At 45.4% G+C, this 22,617-nt stretch overlaps 1 protein-coding gene across 2 annotated transcripts; it reads right to left on the minus strand.

Moving 5' to 3' along the window:
* Positions 1–1,511: 1,511 nt before the first annotated feature.
* Positions 1,512–18,445, minus strand: LOC129816832 (serine/arginine repetitive matrix protein 1-like). Of its 2 annotated transcripts, none has more exons than XM_055871752.1 (7): positions 16,751–18,445; positions 15,900–15,973; positions 15,443–15,677; positions 12,303–14,425; positions 7,671–7,880; positions 3,971–4,091; positions 1,512–3,594 (listed from the first exon to the last, which is right to left on the minus strand). In XM_055871752.1, exons 1-6 carry the CDS (start codon positions 17,088–17,090, stop codon positions 3,990–3,992), a joined length of 3,084 nt encoding a protein of 1,027 aa, XP_055727727.1. In that variant the 5' UTR covers positions 17,091–18,445; the 3' UTR covers positions 1,512–3,594; positions 3,971–3,989. The 2 variants fall into 2 exon arrangements, with proteins under 2 accessions (XP_055727727.1, XP_055727728.1); XM_055871753.1 differs by having other exon boundaries at positions 15,900–16,496; positions 16,751–16,837.
* Positions 18,446–22,617: the final 4,172 nt, after the last annotated feature.

Below are 22,617 nucleotides of genomic sequence, written 5' to 3' on the forward strand. Positions count from 1 at the left end.
TGCCTTAGACACTTCATGATGGACCATTGACAAGGGGCCTTTTTAGATCTGAAAGAACTGGGTTGGTGCGAGTCTGTTGTCTATTAGGTATTTATTTTATTTTATTTATTTTACCGTTATTTTACCAGGTAAGTTGACTGAGAACACGTTCTCATTTGCAGCAACGACCTGGGGAATAGTTACAGGGGAGAGGAGGGGGATGAATGAGCCAATTGTAAACTGGGGATTATTAGGTGACCATGATGGTTTGAGGGCCAGATTGGGAATTTAGCCAGGACACCGGGGTTAACACCCCTACTCTTACGATAAGTGCCATGGGATCTTTAATGACCTCAGAGAGCCAGGACACCCGTTTAACGTCCCATCCGAAAGACGGCACCCTACACAGGGCAGTGTCCCCAATCACTGCCCTGGGGAATTGGGATATTTTTTAGACCAGAGGAAAGAGTGCCTCCTACTGGCCCTCCAACACCACTTCCAGCAGCATCTGGTCTCCCATCCAGGGACTGACCAGGACCAACCCTGCTTAGCTTCAGAAGCAAGCCAGCAGTGGTATGCAGGGTGGTATGCTGCTGGCGATAAAGGTATGACAATATTATTGACACATACACCTATCCAACGTTCAGATCTACATGGGGCCATTTAGAAGAGTAAAGATGTAAGAAGATTTCATTATTTTGCAGAGGAACCCACAGCCAATTCTCACTACCTAGTATTGGCTGCCATCTTGTGGTAGTATCGGGTACTGCATGGTAATGTCCTTGGGATTACGCGAGTCATGGTTACATATCTGTATCTGAATACACCTGTGACATCACATCATTATGTTTGAATGAGAAGCAGAAGCTTTTTATGTGCTGTTTGGGCACAGTAAATGGATTAGTGACCATCGCTGGTAGATTCCTGCCTTCTATCGTTCCTCCTAGCCGTTTGGATGAGCACAGACTGTGGTTTGTAGGACCATGAAGATGTGCCTGAAATATGTAGAATACTACATAGTAATACTACTTTTATGTAACTGGGTGAATCGCTACAGTTTTGAATATATGTCCAAGCTGATGCATTTATCAAACATGCATTTCTCAAGAATGAGAAGAAGTGTTATACACCGTGTACAAAACATTAAGAACACCTTCCTAATATTTAGTTCCAAACCCCCACCACCTCCCCCTCACAAGGATGCTGGCCAATGTTGACACACGGAAACTATTGTGTGGAAAAACCCAGCAGCTGTGCAGTTCAAAGGCACTTAAATATTTTTTTTTCCCAATTCACAATCCATGTCTCAAGGCTTAAAAATCCTTCTTTAACCTGTCTCCTCTCCATCTAGTGACATCAATAAGGGATCATAGTTCACCTGGTCAATTTATGTCATGGAAAGAGATGGTGTCCTTAATGTTTTGTACACACAGTGTATATAGCTACTCTGTCTGTATTCTGCTGAAACTGTACAGTAGACAAGAAACAAATGTGAACAACTATTCTAATTTCAAACAGGAAAGGCAAAAATGTAAAAGGCAAACATTTATTCCATATCATTCTTTTTACAGAACCAAAAGGAGAGTGTCTGAATCGTCAATGTCTCCATAGTATGTGCACGCGTTGCATTCAGTACGAGAGAGGTTCTTAAATATGAGAAAAAAAAGGCCAAACATCCTAGTTTAATTAAAAAAGGAGAAACATATACAGTGCCCTCCATTATTGGGATATTGCAGTATTTTTCTTATTTTGGATCTATACTCCAGAAGTTTGGATTTGAAATCAAACAACGGCTATGAGGTTAAAGTGCAGACTGGAAGCTTAATTTGAGGGTATATCCATCCATATCAGGTGAACTGTTTAGAAATTACAGTACTTTTTGTAAATAGTCCTCCCATTTTAGGGCACCAAAAGTTTAGTATTTGGTCCCATATTCCTAGCACGTAATGATTACCCCAAGCTTATGACTCTACAGCAGGGCTGCCCAACCCTCTTCCTGGAGATCTACCGTCCTGTGGGTTCAGTCCATCCCTAATTTAACACACCTGATTCTACTAATTAGCTGCTCAACAACACCTTAACTAGCTGAATCAGATGCTAAATTAGAGTTGGACTGAAGATGCATTTGCTGTTTTGGTTGTTTCAAATTATTTTGTGCCCAATAGAAATGAATTGTGTCATTTTGGAGTCACTTCTTTTGTAAATTAAAATGTGTTCCTACCATGATTACGAATAGTCCTGAATGAATCGTGAATAATAATTAGTGAACGTGAGACGCACAAATATCAAGTTTTTAGAGTCACAAACTTGGTGTAATCATTGCATGCTAGGAATACAGGACCAAATACTAAACTTTTCAATACACAAGTGAATTTGTCCCAATATTTTTGGTGCCCTAAAATGGGGGAGACTATGTACAAAAAGTGCTGTAATTTATAAACTGTTCACCTGATATGGATGAAAATACCCTCAAATGAAAGCTGACAGTCTGCACTTTAACCCCATAGTTGTATCATTTTTTAAAAAAACGTTCTGGACTACCGAGCCCAAATAAAACTGTTTATAATCCAGAAAAAAACTTCAGTATTGAGAAAGTAATTTTAAAGATTCCCATTTAGACATGACAGTTTTCCCTTTCATAGACATATAGTAACATTCGAAAAGACAAGGGGAGGAAACAGACCTGCAGTCAAACATGCAGGGATGTCATAGAACCCCCTTACCCAAAACTAGCCCCATGGGCCCAATCCCAAATGGACCCCTAGACTATGCACTTATGGAGATCTGAGAGGATATGACATGTGTAAGACATATGATAATACATCTACCTTTCTATTTGATCTACTATGGGGAAGTTTCTCCATATTGCTTCAATCAATCAAATCTGCTACGATCTCCACAAGTGCATAGGGCATAGTGTTTAGGGGTCATTTTGTGATTGGGCCTATTCCCCCCTCCTAACCCCCTTTCCCAAACCCTAACCCTGGACAAAGGTGAGACTAGAGAACTGATACATGAGGCAATACTAGCCAACTCATACCATCTCTGAACACCAAAGCGAGTAAAAACCCAACAACCCCCCTCGTCTACAGACTTTAAGAAACACTCTCTAACTCGACCCCTGTGAACCTTCAAGTATTTCCACCTGGGACTGCCCTCCAGCTACCCCTCTGTTTTACATCAACTTATTTTAGGTTTACAACAAAGCTATGGTATAGGTGCACTCAGATTCAGTCTATACATACAAAAATATTGATAGCAATAGTAGTAATCATTATCATAATAATTCTCCGTAATTTCCATTCTAATTTACATACTGTGACGTCGTCGACCATTTAAATACAGTGACCTCACAGTTTCCCCACCCCCTGAGTGTAATGTTCAAGTTTAAACCCCTGTAGCTCCCTAAAATGCAAACAAGAAATTAAGTTTGGTTTTTTAAATAACATTACCAATCAAGAATTACCACAATAATCATAATCATCATCGTAATAGTAATTACATTTCTCCTGGTAGCCTTGTGTTTGGATGTGGACTGATGCTTTGTATTTACAAGCTTGCAGTTTAACAATGTTCCTCTCCTCATCCCGTCAGTCAATGTAGACAGCTTCAACCCTAAAACACAAATAGGACAATTAGGGGACTGAAGAGCTAGACTGACAATGCACGACGGACAGGAAATCTGTGATAAAGGCAAACTGTAGAATGATTTACCAAATACTATCATCTTCACTGGCAGGAACAATGCTGACATATACACTTGCTTAAAGGACAAAACAGACTGTGCCGTCAAACAGTTTTAAAGCAGCGGGTGGCCGTCCTGTCGCCTCCGACTACAGAACATCAGCCCTATTTTTCTGTTCATTTCCCAACTATTTTACATGTTGAAGCGCCACAGCTAGTCGACACCAGCAGGTGATCTACTGCACACATCCGACATTGGTTATTGCGTCTTGCCCTTAAGTGGGACAGAGGGACAGGGGACACTCACCTCCTTCCCCAGTCAGGTCTCAGGATGCAGCCAAACAGCTGCGACACTTATACAGCCTCTGGTCGTGGGTACGAATGTGGTTCTTCACATTCCTCATCCTGAAGAATGTCTTATTGCACAGCTACAACACAGAGCCACAATATATATATATCAGTACACAGCTACAACACAGAGCCACAATATATATATATATATATATATATATATATATATATATATATATATATATATATATATATATATATCAGTACACAGCTACAACACAGAGCCACAATATATATATATATATATATATATATATATATCAGTACACAGCTACAACACAGAGCCACAATATATATATACACTGCTCAAATAAATAAAGGGAACACTTAAACAACACAATGTAACTCCAAGTCAATTACACTTCTGTGAAATCAAACTGTCCACTTAGGAAGCAACACTGATTGACAATACATTTCACATGCTGTTGTGCAAATGGAATAGACAAAAGGTGGAAATTATAGGCAATTAGCAAGACACCCCCCAAAACAGGAGTGATTCTGCAGGTGGTGACCACAGACCACTTCTCAGTTCCTATGCTTCCTGGCTGATGTTTTGGTCACTTTTGAATGCTGGCGGTGCTCTCACTCTAGTGGTAGCATGAGACGGAGTCTACAACCCACACAAGTGGCTCAGGTAGTGCATTTCATCCAGGATGGCACATCAATGCGAACTGTGGCAAAAAGGTTTGCTGTGTCTGTCAGCGTAGTGTCCAGAGCATGCAGGTGCTACCAGGAGACAGGCCAGTACATCAAGAGACGTGGAGGAGGCCGTAGGAGGGCAAAAACCCAGCAGCAGGACCGCTACCTCCGCCTTTGTGCAAGGAGGTGCCCTGCCAGAGCCCTGCAAAGTGACCTCCAGCAGGCCAGAAATGTGCATGTGTCTGCTCAAACGGGCAGAAACAGACTCCATGAGGGTGGTATGAGGGCCCGACGTCCACAGGTGGGGGTTGTGCTTACAGCCCAACACCGTGCAGGACGTTTCGCATTTGCCAGAGAACACCAATATTGGCAAATTTGCCACTGGCGCCCTGTGCTCTTCACAGATGAAAGCAGGTTCACACTGAGCACATGAGCACATGTGACAGACGTGACAGAGTCTGGAGACGCCGTGGAGAACATTCTGCTGCCTGCAACATCCTCCAGCATGACCGGTTTGGCGGTGGGTCAGTCATGGTGTGGGGTGGCATTTCTTTGTGGGGCCGCACAGTCCTCCATGTGCTCGCCAGAGGTAGCCTGACTGCCATTAGGTACCGAGATGAGATCCTCAGACCCCTTGTGAGACCATATGCTGACACATGCACATTTGTGGCCTGCTGGAGGTCATTTTGCAGGGCTCTGGCAGTGCACCTCCTTGCACAAAGGCGGAGGTAGCGGTCCTGCTGCTGGGTTGTTACCCTCCTACGACCTCCTCCACGTCTCCTGATGTACTGGCCTGTCTCCTGGTAGCGCCTGCATGCTCTGGACACTACGCTGACAGACACAGCAAACCTTTTTGCCACAGTTCGCATTGATGTGCCATCCTGGATGAACTGCACTACCTGAGCCACTTGTGTGGGTTGTAGACTCCGTCTCATGCTACCACTAGAGTGAGAGCACCGCCAGCATTCAAAAGTGACCAAAACATCAGCCAGGAAGCATAGGAACTGAGAAGTGGTCTGTGGTCACCACCTGCAGAATCACTCCTGTTTTGGGGGGTGTCTTGCTAATTGCCTATAATTTCCACCTTTTGTCTATTCCATTTGCACAACAGCATGTGAAATGTATTGTCAATCAGTGTTGCTTCCTAAGTGGACAGTTTGATTTCACAGAAGTGTAATTGACTTGGAGTTACATTGTGTTGTTTAAGTGTTCCCTTTATTTTTTTGAGCAGTGTATATATATATATCAGTACCAGCTACAACACAGAGCCACAGTATATATACACATACAGTTGAAGTCTGAAGTTTACATACACTTAGGTTGGAGTCATTAAAACTAGTATTTCAACCACTCCACAAATATCTTTTTAACAAACTATAGTTTTGGCAAGTCGGTTAGGACATCCACCTTGTGCATGGCAAGTCATTTTTCCAACAATTGTTAACAGACAGATTATTTCACTGTATCACAATTCCCGTGGGTCAGAAGTTTACATACACTTAGTTGACTGTGCCATTAAACAGCTTGGAAAATTCCAGAAAATGATGTCACGGCTTTAGAAGCTCCTGATAGGCTAATTGACATAATTCGGGTCAATTGGAGGTGGACCTGTGGATGTATTTCAAGGCCTACCTTCAAACTCAGTGCCTCTTTGCTTGACATCATGGGAAAATAAAAAGAAATCAGCCAAGACCTCAGAAAAAAATATTGTAGACCTCCACAAGTCTGGTTCATCCTTGGGAGCAATTTACAAATGCCTGAAGGTACCACGTTCATCTGTACAAACAATAGTACGCAAGTCTAAACACCATGGGACCACACAGCCGTCATAATGCTCAGGAAGGAGATGCGTACTGTCTCCTAGAGATGAACGTACGTTGGTGCGAAAAGTACAAATCAATCCCAGAACAACAGCAAAGGACCTTGTGAAGATGCTGGAGGAAACAGGTAGAAAAGTATCTGTATCCACAGTAAAATTAGTCCTATATCGACATAACCTGAAAGGCCGCTCAGCAAGGAAGAAGCCACTGCTCCAAAACCGCCATAAAAAAGCCAGACTACAATTTGCAACTGCACATGGGGTCAAAGACCGTACTTTTTAGAGAAATGTCCTCTGGTCTGATGAAACAAAAATAGAACTGTTTGGCATAATGACCATCGTTATGTTTGGAGGAAAAAGGGGGAGGCTTGCAAGCCGAAGAACACCATCCCAACCGTGAAGCACGGGGGTGGCAGCATCATGTTGTGGGGTCACAAACTTGGTTTGCTGCAGGAGGGACTGGTGCACTTCACAAAACAGATGGCATCATGAGGGAGAAAAATTATGTGGATATATTGAAGCAACATCTCAAGACATCAGTCAGGAAGTTAAAGCTTGGTCGCAAATGGGTCTTCCAAATGGACAATGACCCCAAGCATACTTCCAAAGCTGTGGCAAAATGGCTTAAGGACAACAAAGTCAAGGTATTGGAGTGGCCATCACAAAGCCCTGACCTCAATCCTATCAAATATTTGTGGGCAGAACTGAAAAAGCGCGTGCGAGCAAGGTGGCCTACAAACCTGACTCAGTTACACCAGGTCTGTCATGAGGAATGGGCCAAAATTCACCCAACTTATTGTGGAAGGCTACCTGAAACATTTGACCCAAGTTAAACAAGTTAAAGGCAATGCTACCAAATACTAATTGAGTGCATGTAAACTTCTGACCCACTGGGAATGTGATGAAAGAAATAAAAGCTGAAATAAATCACACTAATATTATTCTGACATTTCACATTCTTAAAATAAAGTGGTGATCCTAACTGACCTAAGACAGGGAATTTTTACTAGGATTAAATGTCACGAATTGTGAAAAACTGATTTTAAATGTATTTGGCTAAGGTGTATGTAAACTTCCAACTTCAACTGTATATACACACACACACATCAGTAAAACACTGAACAAACATACACACACACAGCTACAACACACACAGAGGGAGGGGGGATGTTCAAAGACTAACAGTTTCAGTACGTACAGGGCAGGGCCAGTGCTTGCCCTCGATGTGCCTGATGCGGTGCATGATGAGGGCGTTACAATCCTTACAGGATGCCCGGCACTGCAGGCAGACGTGGGAGGACTTGGCCTTGGGGGCCTGACTGCGAGGACCTCGCAGCTGCTTTAACCTCGCCCGGCGGATCGAGTCCAAAAGGGCAGGGCCTCGGCTAGGCAGGGGCTTAGCTGGCTTCTGCAGACAAAGAGGGAGAAACAGAATCAAATCGATTCCATTTTGTTAGATGTCTTTCAGGAACACGTATTTCTTAAGATGCTCTAATGCTCTCTTTTTTTCTGGACAAGTACCCAGTTCCATGTTCATGACACCAGTTCCATGGTCATGACACCAGTTCATGACACCAGTTACATGGTCATGACACCAGTTTATGACACCAGTTCATGACACCAGTTACATGGTCATTACACCAGTTCATGACACCAGTTACATGGTCATTACACCAGTTACATGGTCATTACACCAGTTCATGACACCAGTAACATGGTCATGACACCAGTTCATGACACCAGTTACATGGTCATGACACCAGTTCATGACACCAGTTACATGGTCATGACACCAGTTCATGACACCAGTTACATGGTCATGACACCAGTTCATGACACCAGTTACATGGTCATGACACCAGTTCATGACACCAGTTACATGGTCATGACACCAGTTCATGACACCAGTTACATGGTCATGACACCAGTTCATGACACCAGTTACATGGTCATGACACCAGTTCATGACACCAGTTACATGGTCATGACACCAGTTCATGACACCAGTTACATGGTCATGACACCAGTTCATGACACCAGTTACATGGTCATGACACCAGTTCATGACACCAGTTACATGGTCATGACACCAGTTCATGACACCAGTTACATGGTCATTACACCAGTTACATGGTCATTACACCAGTTCATGACACCAGTTACATGGTCATTACACCAGTTACATGGTCATTACACCAGTTCATGAGACCAGTAACATGTTCATGACACCAGTTACATGGTCATGACACCAGTTCATGACACCAGTTCATGACACCAGTTACATGGTCATGACACCAGTTCATGACACCAGTTACATGGTCATGACACCAGTTCATGACACCAGTTACATGGTCATGACACCAGTTCATGACACCAGTTACATGGTCATGACACCAGTTCATGACACCAGTTACATGGTCATGACACCAGTTCATGACACCAGTTACATGGTCATGACACCAGTTCATGACACCAGTTACATGATCATGACACCAGTTCATGACACCAGTTACATGGTCATGACACCAGTTCATGACACCAGTTACATGGTCATGACACCAGTTCATGACACCAGTTACATGGTCATTACACCAGTTACATGGTCATTACACCAGTTCATGACACCAGTTACATGGTCATTACACCAGTTACATGGTCATTACACCAGTTCATGAGACCAGTAACATGGTCATTACACCAGTTACATGGTCATGACACCAGTTCATGACACCAGTTCATGACACCAGTTACATGGTCATGACACCAGTTCATGACACCAGTTACATGGTCATGACACCAGTTCATGACACCAGTTACATGGTCATGACACCAGTTCATGACACCAGTTACATGGTCATGACACCAGTTCATGACACCAGTTACATGGTCATGACACCAGTTCATGACACCAGTTACATGGTCATGACACCAGTTCATGACACCAGTTACATGGTCATGACACCAGTTCATGACACCAGTTACATGGTCATGACACCAGTTCATGACACCAGTTACATGGGCATGACACCAGTTCATGACACCAGTTACATGGTCATGACACCAGTTACATGGCACCAGTAACATGGTCATGACACCAGTTACATGGTCATGACACCAGTTCATGACACCAGTTACATGGTCATGACACCAGTTCATGACACCAGTTACATGGTCATGACACCAGTTCATGACACCAGTTACATGGTCATGACACCAGTTCATGACACCAGTTACATGGTCATGACACCAGTTCATGACACCAGTTACATGGTCATGACACCAGTTCATGACACCAGTTACATGGTCATGACACCAGTTCATGACACCAGTTACATGGTCATGACACCAGTTCATGACACCAGTTACATGGTCATGACACCAGTTCATGACACCAGTTACATGGTCATGACACCAGTTCATGACACCAGTTACATGGTCATGACACCAGTTCATGACACCAGTTACATGGTCATGACACCAGTTCATGACACCAGTTACATGGTCATGACACCAGTTCATGACACCAGTTACATGGTCATGACACCAGTTCATGACACCAGTTACATGGTCATGACACCAGTTCATGACACCAGTTACATGGTCATGACACCAGTTCATGACACCAGTTACATGGTCATGACACCAGTTCATGACACCAGTTACATGGTCATGACACCAGTTCATGACACCAGTTACATGGTCATGACACCAGTTCATGACACCAGTTACATGGTCATGACACCAGTTCATGACACCAGTTACATGGTCATGACACCAGTTCATGACACCAGTTACATGGTCATGACACCAGTTCATGACACCAGTTACATGGTCATGACACCAGTTCATGACACCAGTTACATGGTCATGACACCAGTTCATGACACCAGTTACATGGTCATGACACCAGTTCATGACACCAGTTACATGGTCATGACACCAGTTCATGACACCAGTTACATGGTCATGACACCAGTTCATGACACCAGTTACATGGTCATTACACCAGTTACATGGTCATTACACCAGTTCATGACACCAGTTACATGGTCATTACACCAGTTACATGGTCATTACACCAGTTCATGAGACCAGTAACATGGTCATTACACCAGTTACATGGTCATGACACCAGTTCATGACACCAGTTCATGACACCAGTTACATGGTCATGACACCAGTTCATGACACCAGTTACATGGTCATGACACCAGTTCATGACACCAGTTACATGGTCATGACACCAGTTCATGACACCAGTTACATGGTCATGACACCAGTTCATGACACCAGTTACATGGTCATGACACCAGTTCATGACACCAGTTACATGGTCATGACACCAGTTCATGACACCAGTTACATGGTCATGACACCAGTTCATGACACCAGTTACATGGTCATGACACCAGTTCATGACACCAGTTACATGGTCATGACACCAGTTCATGACACCAGTTACATGGTCATGACACCAGTTCATGACACCAGTTACATGGGCATTACACCAGTTCATGACACCAATTACATGGTCATTACACCAGTTACATGGCACCAGTAACATGGTCATTACACCAGTTACATGGTCATGACACCAGTTCATGACACCAGTTACATGGTCATGACACCAGTTCATGACACCAGTTACATGGTCATGACACCAGTTCATGACACCAGTTACATGGTCATGACACCAGTTCATGACACCAGTTACATGGTCATGACACCAGTTCATGACACCAGTTACATGGTCATGACACCAGTTCATGACACCAGTTACATGGTCATGACACCAGTTCATGACACCAGTTACATGGTCATGACACCAGTTCATGACACCAGTTACATGGTCATGACACCAGTTCATGACACCAGTAACATGGTCATGACACCAGTTCATGACACCAGTTCCATGGTCATGACACCAGTTCCATGGTCATGACACCAGTTCATGACACCAGTTCCATGGTCATTACACCAGTTCCTGACACCAGTTCCTGACACCAGTTCATGACACCAGTTCAGGACACCAGTTCAGGACACCAGTTCAGGACACCAGTTCCATGGTCATTACACCAGTTCATGACACCAGTTACATGGTCATGACACCAGTTCATGACACCAGTTACATGGTCATGACACCAGTTCATGACACCAGTTCCATGGTCATTACACCAGTTCATGACGCCAGTTCATGACACCAGTTCCATGGTCATTACATATTTTAGCTTAATGATCTATGCATGTCAACGGAGAGCAATGAACATGGAATGTTATCAAACTCAATTTACAATCTCCAAAATAAGAACGTAATCTTATCTCAGATCAGACTTTTCTAACGTAATATAAGAGAGTATTAAAGTGTCAACATTTTGCTCCAGTTAGTTCCCAGAGAAAAAGTATGTCTGATGAGTAGAACACCCTCCCCCTCAGACAGGGTTGACATTGGTTCAGCCTGTTTAACCCCTAACGGAATCCTCAGTCTGATGAATGGTGTTATGGAGAGATAACAGTTAACTTCACCCACCCCAGACCTCCCCTCACCCACCCCAGACCTCCCCTCTAGTCTACTCTCCACTGTGGAGGAAAGCAAGGCTGCATCTCAAACGTTTCATCCTGGCTTCCTTTCCTTAATCTGTACTGGACATGTGAAAAGTCCTTCAGTACACCTATACCATTTCTTTCATCCATCTTGTGTTTTCATGTCAGTACATGTGACAGAGATAAGGTGAGGACTGAGGAGAGCAGCAACCAACTTTTTAAAATATTAAAAGTTGCCCAAATCATAGGAGAACGTGCAAGAACAACTACACCATTGTCCAGTGTTTACCTTTGGTATGTCCCGAGCAACGCAAGCATCCTTTGACCCTGTGGCTCTATCCAGGTGGGGGGATTTGTGTTGGTGAGAGTTGACAGCCCTTGGTGGGCCCTGCCTCTGGGTTGGACTTTGGCTTACACTCCTTTCTTCCCTCTCCTTCTTCACCCTGTGGAGAGTGGGGAGGCCTCCTCTGGCCCTCAGGACCCTGGCTGGGGCCCCCCCGGAACCAAATCTCTCTACCCTTGAGACCGACCGTGTTAGGCAGATATCCACACTCTCCTCCTCCCTCTTCACCCCCAACATGGGCCCTCCTGCCGGCCGGCAGAAGCTGAAGAGGAAGCCTGGGTCTAGGAGCTTGACAGGGGGCTTGATCTGCCTTTTGCCCAGCTCTGGGGAGGAGGACACGGAGGGTGGCTCGGGGAAGGACCCCGCCACAGGTAGAGGGTCTGCTGGTTCCTCCTTGATGACCCTGTACAGAGGATGGCTGTGGAGGGGAGGAGGAACAGGATCAGGGCTGAGGATGCTGCTCGTCTTCCTGCTGCTCATAGCTCCAGGCCCTCTCTCCATGATCCTCCTCACTCCCTGGCTGCTCCCGGTCCTCATGCTCTCCTCTCTGGGCTTACGCTGGGCTCTCCCAGACTTCATGCCACTCCGCTTCAGCTTATCTTTGGCCATCGGACGGCCGCTGTTGTAGCGGAGCGCTCTGACAGTTTCTGTGGTAACCTTAGGCCTGGGGTGGGCCCTGGGAGGGGAGAGGTGTGGGTTTGGGTGTCGGCCATGTGAGGGGAGGGGTGGTGCTGAGATGGCATAGTCGGCAGGTTCGGGTTTGATCCGGACAGTAGAGACGTTCCTCTTGGGATTTGGAACTCTGGTGTTCCCAGAACGGGGTGGGAGAGGTGGAGGGGGGTGGCTGGCCTCAACACCCCTGACAGAGCGCCTGAGATCCCTCCCTCCGTAGACCAGCCTGGACACGGGCTGCAGCAGGTCTGGTAACACTACTTTACTGCGCATGCTCCTGTCACTGGGCGGAAACCGCCGGGGCTGCCTGGGTTTCTTCAGTCTCATGTCCTCCATGCTGATTGGATACTCAGGCTCCGTCTTTATGATCCTGCTCAATAAGTGAGCTTTGGCAGGGGTACATAGGGGGAGTGACAGGGGCGGCCCCCCGAACGTAAGCCCTCCTGACGCCTGGGGGCGAGGTTTCCTCCTCTTGGTCAACGAATAGTTATTGACCTTCAACTTTCGGAGGCGTTTTTTCTGCCTCCAGCCAATCAGATCCTCTGGTCTGGGGAGGAGGGACGTCCTCTGTAACCCGAGCACGCTCATCAGGCGGTACTTCTCCAGTGCTCGGAAATGATCTTTCTCATCCTCGTCCCGCTCTTCCTCCTGCTTTACCCTCACTATGGGGGCCTCAGAGCCAGCCCTCTGTGTGGAGGGGGTGGAGGCAGGATGGGGGACAGGGTGAGGTTTTCGGCCCCGAGGGCTCTCTGTCCTGGGAAGCAGTCTCTGGACTTCCTGGGCGGCCCCGGGAGTAGAGCGGAGAAGACGCGTGTGGGGCGAGGAGGAGGAAGATTGGGTGTTTCGGGAGCGAGGGATGGAGGATACGTTTTTTGGAGGGGAAGAAGATATTTTACAAGACGGAGATTTGAAGTCCATGAGCTTCATCCTGCGGGTGGGGCTGAGGGGGAGACCGTTCTGCCCTAGGGGGAGGGGGCTGGGTCCGGGGGGGCGACGGGGTGACCGCCTGGTCGGGCTCTCCTCCCTCGACTCATTGGACTGATCCAGAATCTGTCTGAAGCCATCATCCACCCCCTTTACCCTTCCACCCCCAGCCACCCTCTCCCTGCCCTCTCTAGCCAACCCCCTATTCCTCTTCCTGTCCCTCTGGTGGTGGTGGAGCTCCAGGGGAGATCCAGGGATCTGCGATGAGAAGCCTAGGGCAGGGTGCTCCATGGTGGGGTATTGGGCGGCGTGGTATCCCTGCTCCCTCTGGAGGGCAGAACAGGCCTCCACGGCAGGCCACATGCCCAGGTGACGGGCCATAGTGCTGACCTCTGGAAGGTCCTCCTCAGACACACACAGAATAGAGGAGTAGGAGAAGTCCAGCAGAGACATCAGGCTAGACTCACTGAAACCTACAGGACAGGGAGAGAGAAGGTGGTTAGACAGGCAGACAGAGAGGAACAGCCAGAAAGAGAAAGTCATTGAGTGAGTGGGATAGAAAGTTTGTCTGGATGAGAGAGAGAAAAGGAGAAAGATAAAAGTGACAGTAAATCTCAGCACAACCATCAATCCTAACCCACAGACAGTTCAATCTAGTACAGGATTAACTGAATGGACAACATAGGAATGCAATATGACATTTTATTAAATAGTTTGGGGAATGGCCTTGTCTGCGAGGGAAAATCCTCGGAGCAAGATCATATGATGGCAGGTCGCCCTATGTGGGACTTCTGGCATCGAACCCCCCCCCCCCTGCTAGGGGAAAGGAGTTCCAATGACGGGCCTTAAGGTTATTATAGCTCGTGGGGGGGTGGATGGTTGTCAAACTGTTGCTGAAAAACAGCAAGTGAGAGAACATCGGTAAGTTGACATAAATACATCCCAAGACTTACATCCATTGGTTGAGAGAGAGGAAGGTATTAATTGCCAGAGTGAGCCCATAGGTTAAACAGCAAGCATGAGGAATGAGCATTATTGTGTTGTGCTAATAGGCCACAAGGTAAATAGGTAAATAGCATTCTGCACATGGGAGAAGAGGAGAAGAAACAAGATGCTTGCTGATGATGATACGTTTGTCGTCATTCCCACTATGCCTGTAGAATAGGAAACAAAGTGAATTATGTTATACTGACTGGATGAAGTTAAACGAGCATTCAGACCAGCCTGACTGATTGAACTTTTGTAAATGACATATGTTGAGAAGACCAGAGGGGGGAAACAGTAGGAGGAGACCAAACATGAGGAAGTGAAAAAGTGGAAAAGAGAGTGAGGTAGAAAGTGCTGTTAAGTTCCTTTTCAGAGCAGTAGCGGTCATGTCCATGCCAAAACATGGGCATCCACAAAAGGAGAGAGCAGAGTAGATGGAGGAAAACAGAGACAGATGGATAAAGAAACAACCCCATTCAGAAGTGTGTGTGTCAATCTCGTACCTGTGAGGTCAATGTCAGACCTGGAGCTAGGGGCGGAGTCCATCTCAGTGAATAATTCCTGAAAGTACTCGCTCACCGCTGCCAGCACCGCCTTGTGGGCGGAGTAAGAGCATCCGTCAGTCCTCAGAGTGATGTCACAGAACAGCCCCGCCTCCCGCTGGCTCCTCAGTTTACTCAGCATGTCACGGCTGTGTGACATCATCGTCTGAGAGACACGCCTCTCACCCACACGCTTCTGTAGGAGAGAGAGCGAATTAACACGAGCGAGTAGAACAGAGTCACCAATAACGTGAGAACGAGGGTGAGAAAGGGATTGAAGGAAAGAGAATGTGAGAGAAGGAAGTGTGAAAGAGAGCAAACGTGAGTGGCAGAGAGATGGGGGAGAGAACGACATGGTGAAAACATCATTCAGTATCAGTGCCTTCACATCAGGATGCTCTATGGTGCCATCTCTTACCTTGGGTCTCTTGTTCCTCTGCTCCAGGCACGCTGGACATCCCCGGACAAAGTCTCGGATCTGGAAGTACATCCCTGAGGAAGGGTCAATCATGTACGTTATTGCAATGATCATCATAACGGATTTTATATTAACGAAACAAACCATATTACACAGGCAATGTTTTTGACCACCAAAAGGGTCATTGTTTTTTTTAACCGCAAAACAAGACCAGTATTTTTTCAACGTAATTCGACATTATACAGCATCAATCTGACTTATGTTGCAATATAATAACACCTCTGTCGAACGCCTGCAGTTCACTTTCTTTTTTAGGTCTCTCTGGTTGTAAAGAGGGACATCCCTCTTTACAGAATGGATGAATACATCATCTCACCAGAGGATAGGAGGATAGAGAAGTTTGGAAACACTGGCCTATACTAAGCCTCGCAAGAACATTACAATAACAGTCTACAATGTGATGAGATGAGGTGTAATTATTTTGTCTGAAAAGCCACTTTCGGGAACATCCTAAGTGGTTTTAATCATTGTCCTGTGTAAAAAGGATAGATGAGTAGGAGAAGTCCAGCAGAGACATCAGGCTAGACTCACTGAAACCTACAGGACAGGGAGAGAGAAGGTGGTTAGACAGGCAGACAGAGAGGAACAGCTAGAAAGAGAAAGTCATTGAGTGAGTGGGATAGAAAGTTTGTCTGGATGAGAAAGGCAGACAGTGAGAGAAAAGGAGAAAGAGATGAAAGAAAGTAACAGTAAATATCAGCACAACCATCAGTCCGAACCCACAGAGAGCTCAATCGAGTACAGACTTAACTGGATGAGGATCCCACTGGATCCCAGCCGACCAGACTCACCCTCCCACCAGTAGTTCTCGGCCACTGATCTGTACGTATCCTCCAGGGAGTGGTGGCACATGCCTGGCCGCCGCCGGTGGAAAGTGGCAATCGCCCCGAGCCGTCGGTCCTCGTCTAGCACCTCCCGGTAGTGGATGAAGCCTCTCTCCAACTTCTTACGGTACAGCAGCCCATCAATCATGTCAAAGTTTGGCGAGCAATAAACAGACCCACGCCCCTGTAGAACACTGGGGGCGTCGGGCTCCCCCGCGGGCACCCGCACTTGGTCCAGTAGAGGTTTGGATGGAGAAAATGTGTCATCATTCACATAATGCATCTTATAGTTGCAGTCGCCGTCCATTTTAGACAGATGTTTTTAATCTGCTGTAGCCTACTTTTTCCTTATTGAGTCAATACCTCTTCCTCTCTGCTGTGTGACAGCAAAAACTAAAAAGCTGTCACCTTTTTGCAGCAGGACTACAGCAGAGGGAGCAGTCTGTGCGTCACGGCTGGAAGTTTCCTCAACCCAAAGTTTTCAAGTATACCTACATGAACTCCACGTGGATGCAGTGGCAGGAGTGGATTGTGACCAATGATTACTCACGCCTCAGGAACACATAGGATGCAACGAAACTTTGAAATGAACCCATTTGCAACCTATTTAGATAGGCTATTTATGTTGTATTCCATTGTGTGGTTAACACAGACCAAGTACTGAGACAGTGGCACAATTACCCACTAAAATCAATACCTAGCCTATCCAATAAGAGTCAGCAGCACAAGACTATGTAAACTATTTGTTAGTTTAGGAGAAATGTCACCAGCATAGTTCAATGAAGTCAGCATCTCTTTGGCGATTATACATACATTCCAGGGTCATGATCATAACCTGAGCAGAGTCGTGTCTGAGTCGATAGGCTATCCTACACAATTTGTGTAATCCAACAGACACTAAACATGTGCACTCCCTTGACAAGTCCAAGAGGTCATTTGATGATGATGGAGTCAATAACAGTACACATGAACTGCCTATATTCCAGATGATTACGATGTAGGCTAGGTCTGGATAGATTAGCCTGTTTCAGTGGCAAATTGTGTTTGAAAAATAATGCCCTTTGGTTTTTCTTTATCCCAAATTCAGCCACTGTGCCCATAATCAAAATATTGGCTAATTACGATCGCACCCACCCAACAAATTAGGAGGAATATCGAGCCAATCCCAGGCATTAACACAAGTGATAGGCTACAATCACTTACTGATCTTCTTAGGTCACATCACCGGGCTCGACAATGTATCACTGAAGTGCCAACAAGCCAAATCAACAGATGTAGCTAATGCATCCCTCTTTTTCTGCTTGCAATTGTCGGGTAGCCTCTGTAGCTAAATGACGACGACTCACTGCCCCCCTGGTGTAACTTGTGATTTCTTTCGCTAACTCGGAAGCAACATGATGATGCAGCGATCTGTCCAGCATCGCGAGTTGAACGACCGCGTGAAGCGAGGTATCTCGTCGATCACCACGAATATAAAAAATGTCAAAATAATATCTCCAAAAACAACACAAGACTCGCATCTGTGGTATCCGACTCATTCCATATCTCTTCCCTTTACGCAAAACCAGTCAGACGATCAAATAATCATTTTTTATTTTTTTTTACTCGTAACCTTCTGTTGGTTACTACATGACAACCTAACTCGTTCTAACACTCGCAGCATCTCTGCCTCAATGCCTATTAGTAGACCCTTTAAAGAGCACCGACCATAGACAATGCGATTGGCCATTGGAACTGCCAGTCAGATGGTGTTTTTTCATGCATCAAGATAGGTTGTTGACGGCAGTTTTGCCTCGCTTGGTGTGATTTTTACAAGTATCAATTCCGCTACTTCTCATATATCACCCAATACCTCTCTAGGGAATTCATATATTCTTAGATAATTCTCCTCATGCATTCAGACCAATAAATGTGATCAGATACCAAGATGTTCAGGTATTCATCTCCTATGGGCTATAAATAACATTTTTTATAAATGCACTTCACCCACAAAGTTTATTCATGTGAATGCATTATATGCAGTAGTTTAGATACTGTATGTGCCCCAAAACTGGAAGGCAGGACTAGCAGTATTTAATTTAATTTTGCATCACCGAATTTAGAACCTTTATTATACAGATTATGGGCTTTACAGTCACATTAATATGCTTCCAGTTGCACATAGCCATGATAAGGCATTTTCCATACTGACTGTGTGACGTAAGACCAGAGTGGACCATACATGAACAAATACACACACCAAGCGCTATGCACCTGACTATATAACAGACTCTGTAGTCCTTAACCTAATCATCATCATTATTATCATTATCATCATCATCATCCTCTTCTTCTTCTAAAGCATGACATGCAGCAAGCAAAAAAAGTGATTGAGGCTAAATATACACCACTACTCTAATGACAGATTCTGCCCTAAATTACTCTTGTGTACGTTCACCTGTGGTTGGAAAGACTAGTGATCAGTTCCAATGGTCAGATGAAGCAGATGCTAAACTACAGGACTGTTTTGCTCGCACAGATTGAAATATCTTCTGGGATTCTTTCGATGGCATTGAGGAGTACACTAGAGGGTAGTGCGTACGGCCCAGTACGTCACTGGGGCCAAGCTTCCTGCCATCCAGGACCTCTATACCAGGCGGTGTCAAAGACTCCAGCCACCCTAGTCATAGACTGTTCTCTCTGCTACCGTACGGCAAGCAGTACCGGAGCGCCAAGTCTAGCTCCAAGAGGCTTCTTAACAGCTTCTACCCCAAAGCCATAAGACTCCTGTACAGCTAATCAAATGGCTACCCAGACTATTTGCATTGCACCCCCCCCCCCCCCCAAGCTGCTGATACTCTCTGTTATTATCTATGCATTACCACTTAAATAACTCTACCTGCATGTACATAATTACCTTAATTACCTCCTGTAACCTACCCCCTGTATATAGCCCCGCTATTGTTATTTACTGCTGCTCTTTAATTATTTGTCATTCTTATCTCTTACTTTTTTTTGTATTTTCTTAATTGCATTATTGGTTAAGGGCTTGTAAGTAAGCATTTCACTGTAAGGTCTACACCTTTTGTATTCGGCGCATGCGACAAGTACAATTTGATTTGAGGCTCTAAATGCTCACCTTTAAGGCGTTATGGATCTGCAATTGGGCAAGAGGAGGCGCCTTACTACCTTGCTGCCTTATTATTGCTAATCAGATTCGTAAATTGTTCCCTCACACATATGGTTGTTGCAGGATATACTGACCATGTTGGCTTTCTCAGTGGAGGAGGGTATGGTGAAGATTTGAGTGGCAGTAGAAGATCAGGCTACGACAGGGGTCAGAGTTATCTGCCTGAAAACAAAAGGTAGAGAGTGGTTTTAAGATGATCCTGGGTATTTGTCAAAGGGCAACCTCTACCAAGAAACATCCAAGACCAAGTAACCACCCAGTTACAGAAAAACAAGCAAATTGAAAGATTAGGTGTTTAATTGATTCTGTGAACTTCCTATGTGTGAAATGAAACCAATGTCTACAGAAGATGTCTGCTTCTCATACGATTGTCCGTGAGGGTTTGTGAACATTTAAACTATTACTATAAACACATAAACAAGCAGTGTGACTTTCACAAGTACACATCGACCCCTCCTCTCTCAGGCATTATAATCTCACCTCAGTGTCAGACAATGGGTGGGTTTCAAAGGTATATCGGGCTTCCTCTCATTTTCCTTCCTTCATACACTGTTCTGGATAGGCCAATAGGAGACTTTTTTTTTTTTTTTTTTTACCTTTATTTAACTAGGCAAGTCAGTTAAGAACAAATTCTTATTTTCAATGACGGCCTAGGAACAGTGGGTTAACTGCCTGTTCAGGGGCAGAACGACAGATTTGTACCTTGTCAGTTCGGGGATTTGAACTTGCAACCTTCCGGTTACTAGTCCAACGCTCTAACCACTAGGCTACGCTGCCGCCCCCACTTGTTTTCACACGTCAAATTGTTTAACATAAATGCCTGCCAGGTGTCAGGTATCCCCAGTACTTTGTTTGATGGATACATTTAGTTGAAAACCTGATGCAACTACCATTTTTAAAGATGTTCATAAATTGTCTTACTTGACATATTTACTTGGCTTCTATAAGGAGCATAGGCCATTGACGAATGTCCTTCATCCCCCTTGGTTTGGGCCGGGGAAAGTTTTTTCAGGTCGCACCAGTTGAGGCCACTCTCGGTCATGAGAGATGGAAGAGGAAGCAAGACATCCCACTCCCTCATTTTTTCTGTTTCAATGGAAGTCAATTAACTAATTAGATCAGACCCAGCTGCTATCACATTGGTGTCTATGGGAGAGACACCCCCTTAAGTAGACAGGAACTGACCATTTCTTTCAATGGTAAACGGCCTGAGTGAACTGTCTTAATTTATCCACCATTTTTGCCGTAATCTCTGCCTGGAAGTCTCTCCTCCAAGTGTTTTGGGTCAACCCCTCTTTCTTTTGCACTGGGGGTTCCATTTCATGGAAGGCAAGTGGTTGGTGGCCAGTTTTCGTATGGTGTGTCCAATCCAACTCCACTTTCTTCTTATTTGTAGTTCAACATACACTATATATACAAAAGTATGTGGACACCCTTTCAAATTTGTGGATTTGGCTATTTCAGCCACATCCGTTGCTGACAGGAGTATAAAATCGAGCACACCGCAATGCAATCTCCATAGACAAACACTGTCAGTAGCATGGCCTTACTGAAGAGCTCATTGACTTTCAACGTGGCACCATCATAGGATGCCACCTTTCCAACAAGCCAGTTCATGTCTGCCCTGCTAGAGCTGTCCCGGTCAACTGTAAGTGTTGTTATTGTGAAATGGAAATGTCTAGGAGCAACGGCTCAGTCGTGAAGTGGTAGGCCACACAAGCTCACAGGACGGGACCGCCAAGTGCTGAAGCACATAGTACGTACATTCTTTTGCCTGTCCTCAGTTGCAATTCACACTACCGAGTTCCAAACTGCCTCTGGAAGCAACGTCAGCACAATAGCCGTTTGTTGGGAGTTTCATGAAATTGGTTTCCATGGCCGAGCAGCCATACAACAAGCCTAAGATCAGCATCCGCAATGCCAAGCATCGGCTGGAGTGGTGTAAAGCTCGCCGCCGTTGGACTCTGGAGCAGTGGAAATACATTCTCTGGAGTGATGAATCATGCTTCACCACGGACGAATCTGGGCTTGGCGGATAACCAGGAGAACGCTACCTGCCCCAACACATAGTGCCAACTGTAAAGTTTGGTGGAGGAATAATGGTTCGGGCTAGGCCCCTTAGTTCCAATTAAATGAAATATTAACGCTACAGCGTACAATGACATTCTAGACAATTCTGTGCACGGGGAAGGCCCTTTCCTGTTTCAGCATGACAATGCCCCCATGCACAAAGCGAGGCCCATACAGAAATGGTTTGTCGAGATCGGTGTGGAAGAACTTGACTGGCCTGCAGAGCCCTGACCTCAACCCCATCAAACACCTTTGGGATGAATTGGTACGCCGCCTGCAAGCGAGGCCTATTCACCCAACATCAATACCCAGCCTCACGAAGCAAGTCCCTGCAGCAATGTTCCAACATCTAGTGCAAAGCCTACCCAGACGAATGAAGGCGGTTATTGCAGCAAAGGGGGGGACCAACTACATATTAATGCCCATGATTTTGGAATGAGATGTTCGACAAGTAGGTGTCCACATACTTTTGACCATGTAGTGTGTTTTCAGTCCCACCCTACAGCTACCCTAAACCCCTTCCATCGATCTCCAAAGACCATCATCCAGTTTTAATTTCTAATTGCCATATTGTTTCCCACTGTGCTGTGATGTT

This window comes from Salvelinus fontinalis, chromosome 19 (genome assembly GCF_029448725.1).
Source record: "Salvelinus fontinalis isolate EN_2023a chromosome 19, ASM2944872v1, whole genome shotgun sequence".
NCBI classification, from domain to species: Eukaryota; Metazoa; Chordata; class Actinopteri; order Salmoniformes; family Salmonidae; genus Salvelinus; species Salvelinus fontinalis.

Coding starts and splice junctions, on each gene's coding strand:
- LOC129816832 (XM_055871752.1), bottom strand. CDS start 17,090: ATGGACGGCGACTGCAACTATAAGATGCATTATGTGAATGATGACACA. Junction 14,426..15,442: donor GTCTGACATTGACCTCACAG/GTACGAGATTGA, acceptor CCTGTCCTGTAG/GTTTCAGTGAGTCTAGCCTG. Junction 4,092..7,670: donor GCAAGCACTGGCCCTGCCCT/GTACGTACTGAA, acceptor TCTGTGTTGTAG/CTGTGCAATAAGACATTCTT.